The 24,926-nt window shown below is 39.9% G+C and overlaps 1 protein-coding gene across 1 annotated transcript in view; it reads right to left on the bottom strand.

The window, feature by feature from the left end:
- Positions 1–24,926, bottom strand: part of rasa2 (RAS p21 protein activator 2) — a 34,248-nt gene continuing 9,322 nt past the window's right edge. The window contains exons 5-24 of the mRNA XM_080053873.1: positions 23,566–23,642; positions 19,339–19,422; positions 18,845–18,917; positions 18,665–18,741; positions 18,026–18,127; positions 15,971–16,124; positions 15,282–15,430; positions 14,611–14,725; positions 12,494–12,568; positions 12,178–12,301; positions 11,523–11,629; positions 11,350–11,433; positions 11,047–11,124; positions 10,867–10,940; positions 9,228–9,334; positions 8,093–8,175; positions 6,858–7,066; positions 3,917–4,020; positions 3,061–3,241; positions 1–2,965 (exon numbers count right to left, since the gene is read on the bottom strand). Of these exons, the coding sequence (XP_079909999.1) occupies positions 2,935–2,965; positions 3,061–3,241; positions 3,917–4,020; positions 6,858–7,066; positions 8,093–8,175; positions 9,228–9,334; positions 10,867–10,940; positions 11,047–11,124; positions 11,350–11,433; positions 11,523–11,629; positions 12,178–12,301; positions 12,494–12,568; positions 14,611–14,725; positions 15,282–15,430; positions 15,971–16,124; positions 18,026–18,127; positions 18,665–18,741; positions 18,845–18,917; positions 19,339–19,422; positions 23,566–23,642 (2,088 nt within the window). The 3' untranslated portion in view covers positions 1–2,934. The remainder of the gene's footprint in view (positions 2,966–3,060; positions 3,242–3,916; positions 4,021–6,857; positions 7,067–8,092; positions 8,176–9,227; positions 9,335–10,866; positions 10,941–11,046; positions 11,125–11,349; positions 11,434–11,522; positions 11,630–12,177; positions 12,302–12,493; positions 12,569–14,610; positions 14,726–15,281; positions 15,431–15,970; positions 16,125–18,025; positions 18,128–18,664; positions 18,742–18,844; positions 18,918–19,338; positions 19,423–23,565; positions 23,643–24,926) is intronic.

The raw sequence follows: 24,926 nt of genomic DNA, 5'->3' as shown, positions 1-24,926 counted from the left end.
CAAAAATATTTCATATGTATCAAAAGAACAGACATTGTACTCGAGCTGTATGGAGACATTCAGAAGTAGTAGTGGGCTGGAGAAGTGAAGGTCTCTGTCTGCAACTACCAATACACATACGTCTTCAAACAGACCAGTTTACTGTACTCATGCTCTGTGCTACGACTCTTACAGAAGAGATGTATTCAACAGATGTTTTAATATACATGATCATGGTCACACTTTTCAAGTTAACGCTGAACCTTAAATCAACTTTTTGTTCTTGTATAAACCTAGACATTTCTCTTAATTTTTAAAAATAAATATGAAGCGCTTAGAAACACACAAACACATTGAGATGTACCAGTTGGCAACGACAATTGATGTCGTTTGTCTGACTATTCAAAGTTTGGTGAAATGGTGAATGTGAAATTGGCCACAGTCAAACATGTCAATGCCAACTACATTCGGACAAGGAGAGTTTATATTTTGTGCGTTCATGGGTAAAAACAAATTGGGGACGTTCACCTTATATAAAAAAAGAAAATGATTCAGTGAAGGGTAATTAAACAAAAAAAAACAATATATATATTCACCTTCATACGGAAATGAGCACACTACCAGAAGACGTCAGCTGCTAGTTTACTGGCCCTTATTAGAACAAGCAATGGAGTCGACATGCAAGCTTACACAGTATACAAAACAACATCTTTATGCAGTGATTGTAAAGATTCAGATCCACATTGTGTTGTTGGAAATTTGGTCCAGTCTTTTTTTTGTTCTCTTCACATTCTTTAAACTAGTCTAATTGAAATCTTAAAGCATTGGCAAAGTTCATCCAAAAATCGATTTCTTAAATTGAATTTTCTTTTTCTTTTTTTAACAGTTGTGATTTTGTCTCTAATTAGGCAGTTCATTCACTTACAGCATATGGTACCAGATGCAGCTCAGTGGGATATTACACACAATATTCACTTTCGGTAACACTGCATTAAGCCAATAAACGGGTGAACAAGGGACTTAAAAAAAAAAAAGAAGAAGAAAGCTGCCAGCCTCCATGATGAGCAGCAGATAAAGAACACAGTACCTTACCAGTAAAGCAATACAGAAATCAGAGTGGAAAAAAAAGGTACAAAAACAGTTTCCTAGAAAAATATATTGTTGAATACACAATACATGCATGTTAGAAATATCTGACGGACCAAAGACAAAACGTCTGAAAACATCTTATGTCCTCGAGCAAAACATTTAACATACACGGTTAACCCTGTGTTATCAGCATTCCATGTTCAACTTCTTTTCAACACTTCATTGTTCACGCACGAGTATTGAATCAAAAAGGTCTGAAAGTTATTTTAATGCAAATATTAAATCTACGTAAAAAAATGATTAATAACAATTATTTGCTGGTTAGAGCTTAACATTTTGAGGAGTTTGTAAGATATGATTGTTTAGGATCAAATTGTGTCTATGATATGCACATGATAATGTGCATTATCATTATCGATTAATGTATCTTTTCTTTTACCTTAATACACCTACTTTTATTCACTGTTTGTGCAGTGGAGTAAAAAAAAATGACTTCAAGCCACATATTGCAATATTTCAAACTAATTCCCTAAAATCAGAAAGTACAACAACTGGAGCTGCGGAGTGCTGCTTGTATAAAAGATAAATAAAAAAGGGACAAGAAGTGTTTGTTGGCTGCTGTGATTGTCTGGACTAATTTAGGTTATCAGGGTAATAAATGAGTTATTCTGATTGATTCCTCTGTATTTCTTCCAATATTTCTCACATGAGCCTCTATAGATATGTTGCAATGCTCTCGACATGACAGCGTAGGTCTGATGTACACCGTACCAATACGATTCACAATAACAGGGAAAAACAAGTCCACAACACAATCATGTGCTATCATGATTCAAAACTGAACGCATGCAGTCTTGCCATAAGTCACAAAAACAAATAAGAACGTTAACAGAAACAAGCAAGAAATATATCTGTCTCCTTTTTTAAAACATTTGTATTCAAAATACATTAACAATTTCGTTTTTTTTCAAGTCAAACCTATGAAATAGTCTTTGGTTGAGAAAATATCTTAAAATCTACAGGCTATAAATTTACAGGAAGCAAACTAAAATGTACTAAAGATCATGTAACTGATCAAAATGGGGGGGGGGGGAGCTGATACCAAGTATCTAATCATTTTCATTTGGAGTACTCCAAATATTTAAAGTGCTTCTGCATTATTTCCTCAGCATCAAATGTGAAAGAAACATCCATCAAAGTAAGGCAGATCGGTTTGTATCCACTCAACGAGTCCTCCGGAAATATATATACACATTTGTTCAGAAGAGGAAGGACACTGAAAGGAGTAGAGAAAGATAAAAGGAGCACAAATAGAGGATGGCCCCTCTAGAACCATGGTGATTATGAATCAGCTCTAAAGACAGATGTCAGAGCTAAACCGTTAAAAGATTGACGGAGCATCATCATCACAGCTGTTGATATAAAACTAGGTGAATATTAAAAAAACAAAAAAACAATAGCAGCCTATTCACACACCACCTAATGATGCCCTTTCCACACAGCTGTAGACGTAAAAGAGGACATAAATTAAGACGAGGAAAATAGTCTCTTTTTAAGGGAGAGGAGGGGAGGAGATGAGGCAGCGTACCACCAGAGAAGGCGACAACGCGCAAAGGGCTCGTTCATTTCAGGGAAGCGAGGAGAGACCCAGAACTGGCCCTTGGTTTCCAGTTCTTAGGCTGTTGTCACTGTTGTAGTGGACTGTTGATGGCTGGAGGTCAGGCTGTGTGTCATTCACTCTATTCCTGGACAGACAGTGTGCGCTCGCTGGAACACTTGACCCGGGCGGGGCTCCTTTAAGACTCTGTCTGTGGTGTACGGACACCTGCTGGTATGGCTGTTCCAGGCCACACCGCCCCGCCCTGGTTAAGAGGTTTTCCCCACTATGGGGTTGTTCCTGAAACAGAACAGATAACAACAAGAGTTGAGCTGCGCCATCTTTCTTACATCTAAGTGACTGCAGCAGCCGTGTTATTGGAAGTCAAGACTTACAGGCTCCCGTACTGCGCTGTGGTGTCAGTCCTGATGTTGTGCTGCATCTGAAGTTCCTCCATGATGTTTCGGAGCTGTTTGAGTGTCTGAAAGGTCTCTTTGGGTTCCTGAATGGTGAACTTAGAGTACTCCTCCTGGTCCCGCTGAGGGCCCTGGTACACTGCCATACTGGCACATGCGTCTAGGGAGAGAGGGAGCGCATCGTTAACACACAACTTTAACATGAACAAGAGAGCTTAAAAAAGAAGTTCAAACCCTGGCTCCTTTTTTTCCTCACCTCCCCACAAGGTGAAGTGGGTTTAAAAGTTGGACTTTCAGTTTCCAAAACTTACAGAAATGGCTGGACAAAGCCCCCCTAATCCAGCGTATGGAAAGGTGTTTCTCAGTCGTCTGACGAGCACTACTGGCGCTTTTGAACTTTTAGGACGGTGGCACATTTGTGTTGTGTTCGCTCTGTGCTCTAGGGAGGCTATTTCACGAAAGCAAAATGCAAGCACAAATTATGTTTTAATAATTCCCTGGATTTTTTTTTAGATACATTTAGGCTCTTGAACGCACAGTGTTGACCACAAGTATGACATTTGGCATGTTGCAAATCAAGTGAAATGCACCTTTTATACAAACATATCGTATCACTTCTATTGTTTAAAAAAAAGGCATTGAATCAAAGATATGTTCACACTATGCACGTGTGAATTATTACTGCAGGTGACTGACTGCTATCAGTGACTTTAATATCCAGGAATCAAATGGTCTGGGGCAGTTTATGTGACATTGGAAGACAACTGAAATCCTGAAATACTGCTGGCTTTATTTACTTGAACATTGACGCATTATGTCATGAAGCAGCACTGACCCTCCATGTTCTGCAGCTTGGTGTCGTTGGACGAGAGCAGGGAGAAGATTCTCTCAGTTTCCCGGTCACAGTCTATGTCCAGCTGCAGGTTGTCCAGCACCGTGCTGAAACAAAGAGAGAGAAGAACAATGGATATTCTGTAATAAGTCGAACTGAATAGTGAATAGTGTTCAATTAAAAAGGAATCAGCTTTTGGAAAGAAGAATACATAATATGGTATGTTAGCAGCTGTGAAAACAAAAGCTGCAGAGGTGGAAAATCAGAAAGGCCATGAGCCAATCCCTTAAGTAACGAGGGTCTGATGAACATGTTTAATATGTTCATGGCCTAGTGTGAGTGCGCCCTTAAGTTATTTCATGCTTTAGTGCATAACTGCCCTTGAGTTCCTAGAAACCCTCCCTAGACGAGTCCTTCAAAAGCAGCAATTTGTCAAATGTTTCAGAGCTGCCGCGTGTTGAGCTCTCCGTTTGCATGTGTTGATCCACACTTGAAACACCGATTTAGTTTATGGAAATGGGGGAAGAAAAAGAGTTTGACAGTTGCTGTAAAAAACAGCCCACATTAAAAGATCAGACTGTGGAAATGTATATTTAAGAGACTTTTAATATGTATGTCAACTCTTTCCATGACTTACAGCTTGAGTAGGGGAGAACGGGGTTATATGTCAGACGGGTTGGTTGTCACAATCGTTATATCTCGGAACCAGAAGGCGCTGTCTCTGAAATTTTGGTATGTAAATATCCAGAATTGGGATCAGGTCACCTACATAGTCTTCCTTGGAGTTAGGGCGCACTCACACTAGTGCCGTTTGCCTGTTCCGTGCTCAGCACGATTCAGCACGATTCCCCCCCCCCTCCCCACTCAGGCCCGTGCTCACACTGCTCGTGGCCTGGGCACACTTGCACCTTGCCTACGTCACCGTGCGTGCGCGTTTAGGATTTGGAGCTTAGTCTACTTGTAGGCTATACGACTGTTTGTGAATATTTTCATCCGGCCAAATTTGCATCAAATATTCCACTTCCACATTAGAGCAACGAGAATCCTTAAGCTATTGTTTTTTTTAAATGTAGCCTTGACGTAATAGGTCGCGGTGGACAGTCTCATATTTGTGCAGCACGCTGTTTATTATTAATATAATGGCCCGTGATCAGACCATATGTATCCGGATGGTTTTGTACACATCGATCACTCCGGGGACTACAGCTGGAAATTAGCCAAATAGGCTAAAGCTGCTCCTTCTCAAAGGGGACTGTCCACGAAACTATAAACAAATAAACTAAACTCCATCAAATCCAAGTCAGAACTTTTTGTATGGGCAGAGATCGTTTTTTTAAGTGTCTTTATAAAGTTTCTTGTTAAACCTTAGTGTAGGCTACTGTTTCCTTATCACCGGGCCGTGGTGTGTTGTTTTGGGTGCGTCTCCACCGCCATGCGTAAATGCAGTTATGACAGCTGACGGGAGGAAAAAGAAAAAAAATCATCTGACGAACGTGAGTAAACACGAAAACCTTTTTGCTGTGCTTTCTGAGCTCACCTATTTAGCTCTCTCCCTCTTTTATTAGCCCACACCTAGGCCTACACACACGTTAATTCTCACACATTATAGCTACAAGTCCAAGTGGTGGGCAATTCTGGTGCCGACTAGTAAGGCAGCGGACGTTAACGGACAATGTATCCTTAATAAATTCACGTCAGGAACGCCGCCTGTGCGCTTGCTTGTGCACGTGTCATCTCATTAGCATCTGTACTTTGGCCACGGCACACCTCTCCCAGGTGGCCGTGGCCAAGGGGCTGTTCCGTGCTGGAATACGGATGGCGTGGTCACACTAGCCAAACGTTCTAGACTTTAGTATGCTAATGAGCTTTGGCACGGGGCCGCGGCCCTAGTGTGAGTGGCCCCTTAGACTGCTGAATTTGAGGTGAGAGGACTGTTTGTGTTTTTCATGTCAAATTGAAAATATTTAGTTCCTCAGTATTTTTCTTCTAGGCTTTAACACAATGGGTTTATATTACAAAACACTTGTTACCCTAAAACAGTGTGAAGGGTAAGCTATAGTTTATATTGTTGTTAGCAAGATAATTAGTTGTCAGATGGTTGTTGGCCTTGATGCTAGCAAGAAAATCAAGTTGGGTTGGTTGTCACATTTTTTGGGGGGTTGGTTGTCACATGTTATTCAAAGGCTGCAGCCAGAAAAGGAACCCAATAACGAAATAAATTGTCAAGCTGTATCCTCACTGACACCCCAGATAAGGTAAGAATAGAGCAGGAAAAGGCAGCTAGCATGCAAAAGAAAAAAGGGCAACAAAATCAAAACAACCCATTGCATCCCAAACTAGACCAGTTGCCAAGGCTACTGTACCCCAGTGCACTCCACCCCAGTTGGAGAAGAAGAAACAGCAAGTTATGTAGGCCTATTTGTCAACTTGACAAAGCGAATCAAGTTTCAACTTTTAGTTCTGCTTTCTTTCCTTCATTTTAAGATTATTCCCATTAAGATAACATCGTGACAAACAACCCCATAGTGTGTGACAACCGACCCCTTGATGGGGTTGGTTGTCACAATGTGTAAGGGTGTCTTTGATGATTAATTTCTTCTTTATTACAATAAGTTAGAAAAAGTGAGGGGTACACATTTCAACACCTTTAGCTTAAATTTAATGTAGGAATGACTATTGAAAGATGTTTAGGTTGATGAGCAATTCTCACTAGAGTAAAAAGTGTGCCTACTAGCCCCGGTCTCCCTATTGGCACAGTTTTAAAAAGTCATTGATTGATTCATTATCTTTTTAACTCAGTAATATATTAAGGTAGGAAACTTAATTTACAATATAGCCCAGTGAGAAAACAAGCGGGGAGGAAGTGAGCATTTGATCCACAACACTATATTCTATTCATATTTCTTGGTCCTGGTTGTGAGATGATGTGGGCACATAGACTCACGTTGTGCAGGGCTTACAGCCTGGTGCGTTGTTAGTCTGGCCTTTGCAGCACTGCCATGCTCCACTGGTGTAATTGGATGGATGGAAGGTGGCCAGGCGTCCCTCGTTGCAGCGACTGACCTGCCCCAGCACCTCCAGCCACTCGCTGGCCTCCACACAGTTCCCCGCCTGCACAAACAGAGGCTTCTCAGAGTGGAGCACCTGAAACATCTGGCACCAGAGAAACAGAGAGCAGGTTCAAGAGTCAAGTCAGCTCCACTCATGATTTACGAGGTCATTTCCAGTACACACGAGAGAAGAAAAAAAAACGCAGCTTAGGTTGCAAAAACTCAAGGCAGTGAATGTTTTGATTATAACAACAATAGTTGAGGATGAAGCCAAGGGGAGTCAACTTCATGAAAATATCCGATACATTTGGCTAATGCATAAGGTAATTTAAGAATTTAAATATTGTTATTTAAATTAATATCTGTCAAAGCCTATTTGAATGAATGTGGTTTTATTTGTCATTTGTGTGTATGCAGTTCTACAGTTGTTTAGAGAGTACGAACAAATTCAGGTAAGAAAATATTGATGAATTCAGAGATGTGTGCGTAAAATGTTCGTACGCACGGTTTCGATGCAGATTTATCTATAAAACCGTTTCTAATGGAGGCCCAATGACAGCAGTCCTCAGATGTGTGATGTCTACACGAAAATTTCAAATGAGATCTTATCTCGTAGACAATAAAATGAGCTCTAGTCAAGACCAAAGAGAGGTTCTGTTAATTTTCTGAATGGTGTCAATTGTCACTGTTGAGAAATAAACATGGTTCAGTCTGACAGTGAACACCCATTCAACTTGACAGAAGTCTAATCATTCTTCTCTTTATTGCTACCAAGTGGCCGCATAAAATGAACAAATGATTACAGAATGATTCAAAAACATAGACACTCCAATTAGCCTTCCAGTGGGTAAAACAATTCAACTGTAACAACGTCCCCAGATTAATTTACATTCACATTCACATTAAAACAAGTCATTTCCCAGGAGAAAATTAATACATTTGTCATTCTCCATACTTCTCCATTTCAACATGATCCACTGCTGATGCCAAAACCATTTACACTCATTTAGCAAAAGGGTCAAGCAATGCTCACGAGACCACTTTATACAGTATTTCATCATTTGTTTACTTCACAGTGAGGAAACGGGCTGTGGGACCAGTGTTAAGTGTCCGAGGGGAATTGGCTTACATTTTTGCGGTTAAAGGCACTTTCATCCAGTTTCTCCACCGCCTGGATATTTTTGACGTTGATGATGCAGAGGGCCTCTTTCCCTGTAAAAAACAGCAGGCATGCTGTCAAATACATGTAGGGAATAATGTGATAATGATAATAATAATATTGTCAGGAATAATACACAGAAACAGTCAGAACTAAGCATTAACCACTTATATGAGAAGACATTGTCAGTGAATAAACACACTGTAAGCCTTCCAAATTTTTCAATTTAAGATTGTGTAAGCAACAGTTCAAGATGTATTTATCTTTTCACAGACATTTTTGAATCCTTGGGAGTAGCCCAAAGAAAGCAGTGCATTTGGCTTCAACCGTTCATGAAACATTTTCACAGTATGTGTTCGGTGCAATCAAGGGCAGCATGACCCATAGTTAAACTTCAAATGATAGTTGCCGCCCTTTCAGCTGCAGTCTCCCCAAAAGACCTAGAAACCTGACAACAAATACAGATCCATTAGGTCTGTATGCATTATGAAATACTGTTCTAGCTCTTAATAGCAGAATTTGGAAATACAAATCTACCCATACTTGATAATATGAGAAGATAATGTAATTGTTAGACCCCCAAAGCAAGTAACAGCCTTTAGTTAGTAATAGTCTAACTCCTAATTCATCAGTGTCCTCCCTTCCTAATAAAGCAGAGCATAACAACCTTTCCTAATATCCTGTGAGGGGATGGTGTTCCTTTGAAAAGCCCAAGAGGCTTTTAGGTATGTAAGATGAAGACAAGGTATCATCAATCAGTTGAAGCAAGGTCAGCACACCTAGCCCACTAGTGACCAAACAGTATTACACACATTTTTTAATGAAATGTTCCATGAACCTATAAAATCCAATGTGTAGGTAGAGGAGAACATTTCTGCTCTACATTTCAACTTTTGGCAAACAAATCCAACCAATGTATTAGGACTGTCACGATGTGTATGTGATTTGAAACAGTCATTAAATTTGGCACCATCAGGTGTTTCAGATTAATACTGTGATATAAAGCATAGCATGAGGCCATCTCTTGTTTGATATATGCTGCGGGCTGTAGTTGAAAATGGCTTTGATGATTGGTGTGCACAATGATAGACCGGGTTCTTCTCACCTTTATGTTTGTGGTAGGAGAGCTCCCTGTTGGTCACTCGGAGCCATCTCTTCTTGAAATTTCTCTTGCCAAGTCGTTTTCTTCCCTGGGCACGTTTCTGGACTTCACTATAAAATGACACACACACAAGCAAAACATTTAAGTTTAAAATACAAGCCATTTCTAACTGTAGCTAAGCAAATACAAAATGATTAGTGCAATGTAATCATTTGATTTTTTTTATAAATATATTTTTTTCAGTATCCAAAATCCATGGTTCTGATACAAGGTGCCAGTTACAATAAAAATACAGTAGACATAAGGCAAGTTGAATAGTAAAATATTAAATCCTGTTAAAAAAAAAAAAATTACTGTCAAAAATATTATAGAAGAGATATGTGCAGTACTGCAGTTATAAGTTCTTCAAGATGAAGAGCAGTGTACTTTTGCAGAGTAGGCAGAGTGATACAGCAATGTGCAATGATAAGGGTGTGTAGGGGGGCTTTCACACTTAGCTTGTTTGGTCTAGACTTTAGGACTTTTTCGTTTGATCCGAACCAAAATAACAGGTATGAAATCTCCCGCAGACCACAGTCCAGACTAAACAGGCGGACATTGGTCAGACCTAAAGAGGTGTTCCGGACTAAACCAAACCATGGTTCGGTTACTGTCAAGTGTGGAAACATTTTATGGATGGTTCGGACCTTCGGCCCAATTACAGGAAGTCCTGACCGGCTATCGCCAGTCCCAAAGAGGAAAAATGAGCCGCTGACAGGAAAACTGTAGGAGCGTGGGCGGGGGGTTGTTGAAGGGAGCGGGCCAGTTTTTTTTAAATATATTTTTTTAATAAAACTGTAGCCAAAGCGGGAGGTGTGCGTTGACTGGGCGACCGCCTTAATTAGGCCTATAAAGCGCTGCAGGAAATAAATCTACTTTTCTCTTCATTCATTTATTCCTTCAAACTGGTGAAGGATAATAACATCGAATAGAAATACAGACGTCAGACGCTAACCCGTCTACAAACCAATCAATGCCAGTATAGGGGAAGCAGCCCATGTAGGTGATAAACACAGACTTGGGTATGTCATGGACAGTTCTTAAATGCACTGGTAAAACTGCAAACCAAACCTAAGCGGATCAAATCTATACGGTGGATAAAAAAAATAAACCTTGGTTGGGACCTTGGTGGCAACTTTAAGGTGTGAAAACACCCTTAACGTAACACATTGTTTATGGAGTCTTAGGTTAATGTAACAGATAAAGTCTGTGGGAGGTCTAAGTCAGTGGGGATATGGCGCCTTGTTTATGAGGCCGGCTGCTGAGGCGAAGAAGCTGTTCTTGTGGCGGAGGTTCTGGTCCTGACTCCTGCCACATGGGAGGGTCTCAGAGAGTCTGTGTCCAGGGTGGGAGGGGTCAACCACAATGCAGTACAATTCATCACAATCTCACGTGTGTTTTAGGACTCAAATCAGCAACATATGTCTTTGTTTCACTGTGTGAATTGTTACATCCAGCATTTTTGGAGCTTTACTCCCCTCACTGTGAATCAATGTTGCTCCAGGTGGCAAACTAACTGCTTTCTCATCTGCTCTGCATGAGGCAATAGTGAAGTCTTTCTGCTTATACTTCTGAGAGCAGTCAATTAATCATGAATACTCACCCCTCCTTGAGAACCACCGCGTCCTCCAGCCCGCTGGACTCCTTATTGACATTAGAGGAGATCTCATCAAGAAACTGGAAATCACAATGGACAATGATTACAGCGTGCTAATCATTTGAAATTATAAATAAACATAAATATACATTCACATTCTGAGTATATAAAAAAATATATATATACCCTTTTCACTTTTTCAATGCACTTGTCTTCTTGGAATGATTTGAAGAAGTCATACATGTACGTTTCTTTGAAACTAGACTACAAAAGAGAAAAAATAAGAGAAAACAACAAGAGACAGATATTAAAATAGTGCATCTGACAGTTACACAATCAAAAACATTAAGTGCCATTCACTATACAGTAAACTATATTCAACACTATCCCTTTATTAATATGTCATAACTACAGAATGAATAATACACACATTTACTCTCCCTTTCATTTGGCTTTAACTGGCTAAATATCTTCACTCGTAAATCTTACCAGTTTTTTTGACAAACTCCCCCAGCTGCCCAGAGTCTGGATTGTTTTAGAGATGAGTGTGAGTGTGCGGGAAATCTCAGGATCCTAGAATTAAGACAAAATGGACGGTGACAACCATGTTGGATTTAATAAATCCAAGGTGTGTTCACTAACTGGTCAGTTGTGTTGCTTACAGGATGATGGGCCCGCAGCTGGAAAGACTGTGGTGAAAGGACAGCCACGGCAAAGAAGCGCAGGAACACAAAGCTGCTGACAGCAGAGTATTGGACATGTGGGTCGGCTGTAAAGAGAGAAACAACTGAGTCCACCTTCTCAAAACAAGCGCATACAAATAAAAAATATATAATAATTTAAAGCATAAGGAGAAACAACACCTGGAAAGACATTTAACCATCTTTGTTAAATATCTGGCTCCACCTTGTGGTAAACATTTATATTACTCCATTAAAACCCTACAGGCTCAACTGTCTAGGTGTTAAAGTTGACATATGTCATGAAGGTGTCTAACCCACTCTTGTTTTCATTATGTAGAAAGCTGCAGTAAAAATCTCAGTTTTAGCATTCTTGGTTTTTTATTTTGAAGGTAAGAAAATATGAGACAATCATACTATAGACCTCCATGTGCTCCAAATGTAAATTAAAAATTAAAAACATTGAGAAAATAAAACAGAGAAAATATTAAGATCATTGTCAAAGAATTGTAAAATAACTGGTGAAATAACACATATTTTCAGTCAAGCGATCATAGATATAACACTGGTATCTTGGGTTTTTTCTCTGAGCACAAACAATGCCACAGTAATCTCTCCTACAGGCTCCAGTGTTCACCTGGGAAACGTTTGCAGGCCAAGTGTCTCAGTGACCTGAAGACGTCACACATGAGCGGAGGACAGCTTGAGCTGGACTGAGTGATCGAGGAGAAGACTTTCTGGACGTAACCCTGAAGGTTCTCCTGCAAAGGTGTGACACAACACACATTACTACTAATGAAATGCATCTGATAAAGACAGTGATACAGACAGTGGAATTAAATAAAAAGTCTTTGTAAGCTGAATCTTGAAAAAGAAATATAGCTTTATGATATATGTGTGTACTACTGTGCACTGATACCAATATGACAAAGATGTGATAGCTCGTAATTTACCTTGTTGACCAACACATTGTCGCCTTCCTTTAGTTTAACTGGGTCAATCTCACATGTTTTGTTGGCTTCACAAATCTAAACACAAATAAAAGAACCAAGAATTAGAGAGCAGGCCAAATGTACCAACGAGAAATTGACAAATATAAGAATGAGATTTGGTGTTATCTAGATTCATTCCCATTTACTTGAAAGTAGAAGGAAAACAACAGGAGTCTTAGGGAAGTGCAGACATTCAACAAACTTTTTCTTTTTTTGTTGAGGAACCCATATTTAGTGTGAATGCTGGAGCTTCCAGCATTCACACTATTGTTATCCAAATCTTTATTATTATTATTCCGCTACTTCTTCCGTACGTTTTTTGGACCTTCATACCTCCTTCAAATCTTCAGCTATTTTAACCATACAAATACCAAAATGTTCAGCTCTTTAAGGACATGTATGGACCTCTTTTAACATTTTTCTACCTTTTCAAATATTTCAAATATTCAGCTTTTTAACAAATTATTTTAACATTGAAGCGGATGGGAGCAGCATTCCAAACCGCTAAAACTTCCTCTGCTTTGAAACCTATCTCCTCCCGCATTTTTTCAGCTACAGACTCCATTCAAACTTTAAACAATTCACATTAATTACAGCTATTAAATTCTTTGACAACTTTTTAAAATCTTCAACTGTCTTTGAACAAACACAGTTTTAGTTTTAAGCTTTTTTCAACCTCTTTCTAAATTTATAATGGGATCCGGATGGGACGGAATGTTCAGAGGCAGAGTGGGGGAACCAACTGTTACAGTGTAGAACTGTTGTAAAAATACACCAAAACCTTCCACATAACTGCCTCTCACTCCCACAAATTAAACCCTACGCGGATAATTTTTACATCAAAATGTAGGACATATTCTGCCGGTCGCATAGATGTGACTACTGAAGCAATCGGACCTACACAATGGGAGGTCTGGGCTTCCAAGCTAAATGGTGTCCAACCAACTGCCGTCTTGATAACTGAGACATGACATTTCTGGAGAAAGGCAGACTGTACCACACCTTTAAAATGCTCTGGTTCTCATATTCTTCACATTACAGACATACTCTTCACACTGTGTCTTCATCAGATTCTTTTGGTTCTAACAATAAAATAATTTTGTCAGTTAGACTCACGGTCCGTCAGTTAGAGGCAGCGGTTTGAGGTGACATTTTGGATGAAATTACCTCTCTGAGGCCTCTAAAAGGTGGGATTTCTGCCTGATCACAGACCCTCAATAAGACATACACTCACCTTGGTGACTCACTCTGCCCATTAAAGGGCAATTTCACTTATTTTCTTGATTATTTTTTTCTTTTTTCCGCTTTATTAGACAGTTCGGAGAGGCACAGTTGAAATGGGGCAAACACTCTGCTCTTTGAAGGTCTATTTCACACATCATTTTTTTTTCATGTCTTTCAATTATAATTTTATCTAGACATTTTTAAATATTCAACATCATTCCTATAAGAGTTAAACAATTCACTACTGTTAATACTTAAGACTGTTTCTTACTTTTCCACATCTTCATACTCCTTTAGCTGATTCATATACATTCAAGCCATCAAGGTAGTTTAGCTCCAAGTCTATTCAATTACTATTACATAGTTTTAAGATTTTTATCCATGTCTTTCAACTTCTTCATAATTTCAGCAAGAAATGTTATTCAAACCTCTATATATTCAACTTTTCAACTCCTTTTAAACTTATTTTACACAATTATGACCTTTATAAACTTCAACAACTTTATAAACCTTTATAGACCTTTTTCAAATCTTCATACTCAGCTATCCAGTTTAGCGTAAGCTGTTTCAGCATTCACACGCATTTTCAGCAGGAAATGCATTTTCTAGTAATATTCAGTAAGCCAATTCAATAATATAATGAGCCAATATATAATACGAGTTTCAAAGAAAGTGATGGATTCAGCACCATATAAAAAGACTCCAAACCTACGAATTACATCTAAATGTTTCTAAAGGAAAGGCAGCTGTTTAAGTGCAGTTTTTCATACTGACCTCAGTGACTCTTTCTGGCTTTACACTGGGTGTGGGTGTGGGGGTGTGTGTGTGTGTGTGTATCTCCTCGTTCCTCATACCTCATCTATTACAGGCTTCAGCGTAACCGTCAGGTAATTCTTTCCCACAATCTTCATCATGTCATCGATGCAGCGTGTTGCCAGTGAGTTGCCACGGAATATAGTGTTAGCCTCCCTGTGCGGACACACACATTATCACCAACGTCAATCCGACATGAAAAAAAACATTTTTGACGACATTGTTCATGTATTTTTCTGAAATAGTTTTGGTTTGGTTGAGATCCTCCTCATTTAAGTTCTCCTTGTGTTTCGGCATCATCAAAAGTCTTTAGACAGGTCAGTTTATAAATATTTCTCGCTATCATTCTTTCTTTGCTTCAGAGTACAACAAATGATGCACCGTCCTAGTTGTAGAGTTGGGTTGGAAGCAGTGACACTGTTGTACAGCTTGACAAGTGAAATTAAAAGTGACACGATTCCCCATTATAATTGTCTATTGTATTTTGAGAGCTGCTTCACGTTTCAACTCTGGATGCAGTATCCCAGCCCACAAGGAATGACAGCAGAAACTTTAAAAATAGCATCCAGGTTGTCCATAAAAAAAGGGAACTTAATTTAAGAGAAGTAACAGTGTGACATGACATTTATTTGTATGCATGTGTCCTACGTATCTGCAAGGCACTGTGTACCTGTATTGCACTGTAGGTGTGCCACCATGTGTGAGTACTCACTGAGTGTTGTCCAGCTCTAGTGCCGCCACAGCAGAGACAAAAGGCACAAAGCGATTGTGGTGGAGCAGCAGTCGAACCATGGGCAGCACAGCCTCATATCGCTCTCTGCAGATCTCCCCTAAGATGTGTGCTGCTGACGCCGAGATGGGCTGAAGGAAGAGAAGGAATGGAAGACTGAGGAGATTGGGCCAAAGCAAAGGAAAGCGTCACCACCATGAATCATCTGTCGGATGTATTTGGCTCTTAAAAGGTGCACCATGTAACTTTGGGTGTGTCAAAGAAGTGATCATTTTCTAAGGTATATTTTCAGAACTGAATAAAGAAACGTTCCTCACAGGATAATGTGATCCCAGGAACAGTTGGAAAGCTTCCTGAAAATGTCCTGATTCACTGTTGCTTGCAGCATCAGGGCCCACAATACCAACACATTCTAGTCTTACGTTTGGTTCCAGGTGACACAATATAATTTAGTTTTGATTTATGATGATAGAACTATTCAATATTAAGAATTCCATGTAGAGGCAAATCAACTTTGTAAACTAACTGCAGACTCTGCAACTGTAAACAAATCCCCCCCTCCACTGAAACTGCATAGTGCACCTTTAAATTAGCTCATGATGGCATCAGTGACTGAGACTAAAAATGTGCATTTGTGTATGTTCTTTAAAACAAAAGGTTAACCCTAGTACCTTCACGTCTGGGGATTTGAGCAGCAGGTTGCAGAGTGGTGTGTAGCAGGCAGATGGCAGCACCGTGTCTTCTATGTAGGTCAGCTTCAGACGCAAGGAACCCAAATCATCAGACTTGGACTTGCTGCCGTTCCCTTTGGGCTGGAGGAGATACCTGCAGGACAACAGCAGGGAGACAGGCGTCATGTTAATGCGCTGTAATGTATGGAAAAACAAAAGGCACGACCGAGCCTGGATTCGAAAATAAGTCCAAACAGTTTAGATTTTTTTGGACTATAAGACAAAAAGAGGCTGATGGGGCGCAATCCAATTGAACCAATTATTACAGGCAACAAAAAGACAGCTAAAAACGAACAGTGGAAAGCTTTCGCAGGTCAACAAGCATGATAAAAAGTATTACAATACTAAACAGTACATCCCTAATTGAACAATTATGTGTTCAAATGCAATAGTCTATTATTGACTATTGGAGATACATTAATAATACCTGGGTGCTGTAGCTACTATAAAAAAAAGGAGCTCAATAAGGGGAAGTCAGTATTACTCAATAGACCTCATGCCTACCTGTGACCACTCTATACATACATACATACATACATGCAACCTCAGTCTTTGTGATTTGTTGATTTACCATTTCTGGTGGAATGTTAAACTTCAACTTAAAACCAAATGCTTTGCTAAATGCCTAACTTTGTTGAAGAGAATAATGTTGATATTTCTGCTGCATGCACATCTCCCTAGAAGCCAACAGGTGGAGCAAACACACAAAATGAATACATACATGTTGGCCTGCAGTGCTTCAAAAAGCTGCAGCTATATACTGAAGGCTTGTCCCTACGCTGTTAGATTTGTAATCATGGTAGGTACAGAGGACGCTTCCTATGACGAAGTTACCGGGTCACCTGTACTTATTTCATGAAGCTGAACAGTTTTTTGTGTTTGTGTGTGAGCGGAAAATGGACAAATTCCAGCATAAACACAGGACAGGAGGTACTGCCACCATGCAAAAAGCCACCCACGCACTCAACTCGCAGCCCTCATGTACCAACAGATTGCTATCTGGCATAATCCCATATCACCTAGCCTGACGCAAAGCTAGGACACACACACACACACACACACACACACAAACCTAGGACAATTTACCCCTCATAAAAGCTTAAAAGTTCAAGTTGTCCTTATATATGAGCAAGTCAGTTTGTTAACAGCAGGACTCAATCTCACAAGCATGAAGAACTGATGTGGTGAAGTAGAAAAGCGACCAGGCCATGATGTCAGACGGACAGTTTCTACATCAATACATTATATATACGTATATAAACACAGACTTTGTCAGGGATAGAAAGAGAAAGTCCAGGAACATCATTGTCACTAATGTTTCAGACGCTTAATAAGATCAACCAAACAGACAGGCTCTTTCTGTTACTGTAACTCAGACCTCTGGTGGCTAATAAACACCGGCCATGAATGGTGCATGCTGCACAGCTCTTCCGGTCTTCTATTATCTTGCCTGGGACATCTAAAATGGGCTACTCGTATTCAGCCATGACAGCCTTTAGTGCCAAACAACAGGTGAAAAGACTTGGCTGTGTGTTGCCGAGGTAAATTTGAAGACAGGCGGCATAAGATGCATTTACTAAATATATTTATATTTTCATTTAATAAATGAATCAAGTAAAAACAGACATAGTTGGTATTTGAACCACACCTTCAAAAATGTATTTTAAAAAGTTCAAAAGGAACACCTTTATTCTGATTATTATTTCTTCTGGTGGATTTTTTGGAAATGTATCCTCGGTGGACAATCAGTAATACACCATTGCAACCACAAAAGTTAATAATGAGTTTGGCAGATTGTAGTGTGTGTGTGCGCGTGTGTGTGCGCGCGCGCGTGAATTATAAAAAACGTGCTAGAATTTGACTCTCTTTGAATTTGTTTCAGAGTGCATTATCTGTTCAAACCCCAACAACACATTTAGATTTTCTTTTTTACATTTGTAGTGTGCATGTAAATGCTAGAAATGAAAAGCAGTGTTGTTTGCGTCTGGTCCTTACCAGGCTTTGTGGATGTGGTCACTTCGCAGGATCTTGACAGGGACCCGCGTCTCCCCCAGAAACACATCCTGAGCCAGGTTCTCATTGTTCCACAGATCAATTCTGCAAAAAGGTAAAGAGGATGGGAACTGAATCTAGTTTGCCCTTGTACACATATATTAAACTACATGTGCATGTTGCTGTGTGTGGCTCAGCACCAACACATAACCACTTAATTCCAAAATAGCAACAACAACAACAAAAAAAGGACACATTTAATTTCACTATCGAGTGGTGCTTACCTGCTTGGTGCGATAAAGCCAATACAATACAAGTGCAATGACACCACCTCAAATCCAAACCTCAAAAACCATGCATGAGTGTTTTACCTTTGAATCTGCCTAAGTCTTACCCAGTGAGCTATAGAGTCCAATGTGACGGAAGCCCCCACATATCCTTAACCAGAAAACCAAGGGCTCTCTATCAGTAGTCAGAACACACCAGATCTACATTCACTTTTTTTTATGTCCTCAAGTTGTTCAGACAAATCATATTTCTTCTCTCAAGACCAAAGAGGGGAAACGAGAGAGAGCAGGAGAGAGGGGGACAGAGAGAGAGAGAGGGGGGGGAAGTGAAATGCACAGAACAACAACAACTCACTTGATCTCAAGTTTTTCAATGTCCTCCTCCTCCACTTGGAAATGAGACTTTTTAGAGTAGCTGCTGGACCGTGTGACCTGAGAGAGAGAGAGAGAGAACATGTCCAGGCTTATTTACAGGCTCATTTAGCTTTTTCAACAGTAGCGTATCCAACAGACCAGCGATCCAACAATTGTTTACCTCAAAGAAGAAGGTCTCTTCAAAATGAGGGTTGCTGGTTTTCTTCTTTACTTTTGTTTTCTTTTGGTCAGACCTGGGGAGAGAAACATTACACAAACTTTAATGCTAACATTTTACTGTTCACGATATTTTTTGGTTACCATTCCTTTTTTGTTTTTTTATTCATTCTCACAGGGATTACAGACATGTTTTACAGTCTTTGTGGAGTGATCTTTGGTTGGTCGGCTTTAAAAATGTATTTAGATCTCGGGTCTTGTTTTTCCAGCTTGGTTGTATTCCTGCCCATATTCAGCTTTGAAACTTCTAGTTTGGAGAAATTCTATGATGTCTTCTTCTATCTCATATTATCAATTAAACAAAATTGAAGTTTAAGAGTCTACAAGCTGCCTCTAAACCAAAAAAACAAACATGCAGAGAACATTACCGTGTGTGTGTATGTTTGTTGTTAGGAAAACAAAAGCTCCCTTTGGCAAACTTGAGGCATTCACAGTTACCTGGCAGGTCCGACTAGTGACACGGTGGCATAGGGGTCACAGTTCTGCCCGCTGATCAAAGGCAGTTCCTGACACTCGATTATCCTAGAGGTCACACAGACACAGAGAAGGACAGTGATACAATTTTAGTGCATGGACACAAGATTGTCCTGTGTTAATGTATTTCATTATTAAATTATGCACTAGAAATATTTTCACCTACATACAGTTCAGCAGCAATTGACTATTTTAAAACATCACTGTGAAGCTGATCTAATGAATCCACAAAAACACTTAAAAAAAGTGACCCAAATCGTTTGAGGGATTGTGTCTTGATTGGTTCAACAGATGCCTCAAGAGGAAACGCTATAGCTAATAACCCTCAATGGTATGCTGCATAATCATCACGGCACTAAGTTAAAAAGAATTCCATACAACAGGACACTAATGACAAACCAAAAACAATTACAATGGGAGAATCTATTTCAGGAACCATATGTTTCCAAAACACTCACACAACAGAGATTTATTACTAAAACAAAACCGGCACATGATCTTAAAAACAAGCCTGTATTTAGGTGTTGCCCTCAGGTCACACACATGACGTATGGAACAAGTAATAATCATTCACAAAAACAATGTGATGACAAATGCCGTTGGCATCCACTTCAACAACTTTAAAAGGAATTTAAAAAGTCACATACTGCAATAGCCCATAAAAATAAAACAATCAAATGATATTGCATCATAATAATTATCTTCTACTCCAGCACCCGCGCCCACACAAACAAACACAATTATATTATGTTTGAGGTCATTCTAAAGCATATTTGTTTTTTACCCAAATAAAAAATGGCTAAACTCATAAATTCAATGAAAAACTAAAAACTGAAACTTCACTAATGTTGCCGATTCATGTCGTACTTGCTGTACAAAGCTAACATTAAGCAGCGTTATGTGTGTGTTTCTAGTCATTGGGTACGCACGCCCTTCTTTATGCCTTGACGCAACGTTGAAAAATGAAGGCTAATATTGCTATGACGTTGGTGGCCTTCAAAAAAATATTTTGTACGTTTAATTTTTTCTTGATCTGGTATTGAATGTTAAGATAAAATTCCTTTCATGTTCATCTCCGCCGAGTCGCTCCATTCTCAAAAAACAGACACGGAGGTGGAGCTTAAAGCCAGATGGTCAACAATATAAAAACAGGACTCGTCATTCTTAGAAGTCATGTTTTGCCCTCATGTTTGGCTCGTGACACACAGGGACCTCTGCCTGATTTTTTTCCCCTCACAGGTGTTTCAGGTGACAACAAACAGACACTGTCGGCACCCTAAACAGGATGTGGCTGCTAAGCAGGAGTCACCGGAGAGTTAAGACTGGATTCAGCCCTCAGTCGCTAAGTGAGGCCGGAGGGAGAAGTGGAGCAGGGCGGATGTCAGGATGTTTGTGCATCATCTTCCCGTGGTGTCATGACAATATTCCCTACAGTGTCCTTTGCATCTCTTATTTAGCTCAACCTTAAAAGCCTACTTCACCGGTTGGAAAATGAAGGTGTATTGAACTCGGGGATCCTAGGCAGAAAGAGTGTTTTATGGTCTCACTGTCTAACCCTACATTTCTCTTTCTGTGACAGAAAGAGAAATGTAGGGTTAGACAGTGACACCATAAAACACTCTTTCTGCCTTTTCTCAGGCTAGGATGATCCGATTTCATTTTTTTTTGCACATTTATACTTCATAGGATCTCCGAGTTCAATACACCTTCATATTCCAACCGGTGAAGTAGGCCTTTAACTCTAGCACTGCTCTGACCCTCTCTGGTGACTAAACACACTGCCACAGGACAACTGCAAGCTCTGTTTCTTCTTCTTCTGTTACCTATGCTACGTTGGGTGGTCATTAATGCACATATGGTAAAGAGCTGACGGCGAACAGGTGACGGTTCAGCAAAATACTCAAAGTGACACAGTGAATGACGGCAGCAGAAAACCGCAGCGGTTGCACTGTGAGAAGCACAGGCTTCCTGCTCAGATGCCATCACTTCCTCCTCATTACCCTGCTCTCCAAGTATGAATGGGGGATGCAAAACAACATACGTAAACAGCAGGAGGTCTGACATATACACACGTACACACACACACACACACACACACACACACACACACACACACACACACACACACACACACACACACACACACACACACACACACACACACACACACACACACACACACACACACACACACACACACACACACACACACACACACACACGATGTGCTCAATCTAATTCTAAAATGAGCTCCTCCCAGGTCTTATCTGGTTACAGTTTGTGCTTGTGAAAGCTTTTTTTCCACATCAAACAATCTTTTCATTGATCAAACTCAAAATCACATAGAGTACAGCGAGAGAAAATTATATTTTTTATTTTAAACGCATTCATAAATAAGCCTCTTTATGCCACCGTATGCTGTCTGTTATAATTGACATAACTAAAATAACAGCAGATAGCCCATTTCAAAGTGTAAATGATAGATTTACAGAAGGGAAATGAACTAAATGTATTAAAAAAATGAACAACAACAACAACAAAGCTTAAGTGGTTAATCACTGACTTGAACCCTATAGATATCTTTACAAACGTTTGGACTCAAGATTATGCCTGTGGCTTTGGGGATGTTGAAAATTCCGTGGCCAGCAGTTCCAGAACATGCCCACATTTAAATCAAGTCGAGCACAACTGGTACCTCGGCTTATTCTTTCCTGCAGCAGCAACCCAAATGGCCTCTAGGAAAGCTTCTTTGTCAATGGAGGTTCTTTAAATGAGACAATAAGGTCACAAATGTGCAATGTGGGGCCCTGGTGGCACAGTGGTTAGAGCGTCTCCCTAGGCTCAGGCCTCGCAGCAGACCCGGGTTCGAATTGGGAAGCTTCCTCGTTATTTAACAGAAATGCTGCTTGTTTCAGATGGGCTTTATCAGACCCGCTCCACTGACATGCTTATGCTTTATGTCCCACAAGCCCGGTCTGAGCTGGGAAAGACAGCTTTTAGCTTCAGTGCACCTGACTCCTGGAACAACTTACAGCTAAAAATTAAACTAAATACATTCATATCCTTTGGCCAATTTAAACAGACTATCTTGGATCTGCCAAACTCTACTTGTAACTGTTTTAATTAGACTATATTGTACTGTATGCCTTTTAATTGCTGCCACTCTTCCCCACTCTGTAAATGTTTCAATCGTTTTGTTTTTTTCTTCTCTTCACTTGTTGTGTATTTGATGTTTTTGCATTGAATATTTTGTTTGTATTGTTGTTTTGAATTTGTTTTGACTCGACGTCATTGAAAATGAGGGTCACCCCTCAATTGGTCTCTCGAGGATAAATAAAAGTTAAATGAAAATGAAATGAAATGAATCCGACCCGGGTCAGTTCTCTGCATGTCTTCCCCGCTTTGCCCCATTTCAACTGTCTCTCCAAAATCTGTCTAATAAAGAAAAAAATGCCCCTGACGTTGCTCTATATTAGAACACTATTCTGAGCCTTCAGTGTTTTTGCTGCTGACTCTGACTTAACATGCACTGGCCACATGTCCCCCTTTTCAGGTTAGCTCATTAATGTAGAGAATCAGCATCGCCTCAACGGAAGTCTGTGCTTTGTGACATTTATGTTCATGTGGAACATACAGCGGGGAAGTAATGGAGATGTAGATAAAAGTGATATTGTGACTGACACACAAGACAACAACAACCAACCGAGATACGGTTACCAACTGAGAAGTGATACAATCTTATCAATCATGATGTCTTTCCTGTCACATAGTCAACACATTCCGTTCTGGTTTCCTTTCTCATGTGAACTATTAACACATTTGAATAAAGTATTAGGCAAAGCACTAACAGCTTTTTAAAAAAAAAAGGTTTTTTGATGTTTTCAGATCATGTCCTTAATCCCCTATGAGTAATATGTACAACTGGTTATCATTTAACTGGCTGTAGTTGCTGCAGCAGCTCTTTTGTGTTTATGATACAGTGAGCCATAACTGTTGTTACTGCCTGCTGTGAAACAAAGTTACAAAGTTTTGGGAATACTGTGCGCACAAAGACTCCTACAATGTATTCCCGTCAAATGAGAAGAAAAAGGTCTGAAGAATGTCAATTTCCTGTATTTTTCTATATTTTGATTCTTGGATCATTTCACGGTATTCACTTGACTTGCAACAAAAATAATTCTTGGTACTCACCGGACTACTAAGTGTTGACCTGTTGAGCCGTTCTCTGTGATCACCTCATTCAATCGCATCTCCAAGTGAACCTTACCCTGTTGAACATAAAAAGGAGTGTAGAGCCATCGGTGAGAAGTTATAGAATGACCCAAATCACAGGTCTGAGTCTGACAACAGGGCACAAGTAAAAATGTTTCAAGAATTCGTATCCCAAGTTATTGTATGGCTTGTAAAACTAAGAGAAAAATGTGTGGACATTAGTATGTGCTTGTGATCAAAAGTGATTTCTTCAACCCCAACTCACCATTTAACCTAATATTCTTTTCATTTTCAACTTGTGTAAAAAATTTACTTTCGTTGTGTTTTGTTTGAAACAAGTTGCCCATTTCTCAAACTGTATCTTTTTATTCTCTAGGCCCTATTCTGAGGTTGACCTTTGGCCCAGCACGAACCTCCACTTTCATGTCATTTTTGCTTTAATGGCTGTACCATGTGTGACAAGACCCACAGCTGCTGTGAATTTTGTCATCACTCAAAACGATCTTTACGGGGTCGGATGTGGTGAAGGCTGCCGGTCTCGCCTTCGGAAGTGTTACAGAGAGAGATAGAGAGAGAGAAGGAGAGAGACAGCTAAACAAAACGCCCACACACTTTGCACTCTGTCTCTGCAATTCAGCACTTGGCTGAGCTGGCTGAGTATACTTCTTTCTGATGCAAGACAGGCCTCTAAGCCAATACAATCCTTACAACGACTTTGCAAGGATCCAAAATGAACCAATATCACCAGGAAATTAAGACTTGCATTCTGAGCTACCTATCCTTCCCCTTTGGGCGTGAATATGGAAAAAGGAAATGTGTGCATCATTTGTCCTAGCATTACAATTTAGGTGAGCAGATTCACTGGAACATGCATGAGCCAACACCACTCACAGGGTACATACATACACAGTGCATGTCTGTTTTTTACTATAGACCAAGCCAGAGAAGCGATGCAAAAACACCTCCATCACTCACTGATGTAACTTTCCAGTTGAAAGTGTCTACTTGTAAGTGAATCAGTGTAGCAGCAACATACCCAGAATAGTCTGGCGTGGGCTAATGGCAGCTGGAGTCAACACGTTCGCTGCAGCAGCACAGGAGTGATGGTGTGCTGTATAGTTTCACCCAACACAACCATATACCACAAACACTATCCGATCAAAATGTACAGTTTGAATAGGACAACCCACATACATCACAATGTATATATACACACACACACACACACACAATAACTAGAACCGCACCTCTGAAAAATATTGTTTCAACACAAAAGGCCGCTAACATTGGGCTAAGAGAAAACCTCACAAATCAAGACTAAAGCTGTAGCATCATAATCA

The sequence above is a fragment of the Ammodytes marinus genome (assembly GCF_949987685.1).
Source record: "Ammodytes marinus genome assembly, chromosome: 3".
Taxonomy (NCBI): domain Eukaryota; kingdom Metazoa; phylum Chordata; class Actinopteri; order Uranoscopiformes; family Ammodytidae; genus Ammodytes; species Ammodytes marinus.
Note: the sequence above shows the minus strand (reverse complement) of the source record. Positions and strands in the feature narration are given on the sequence as shown.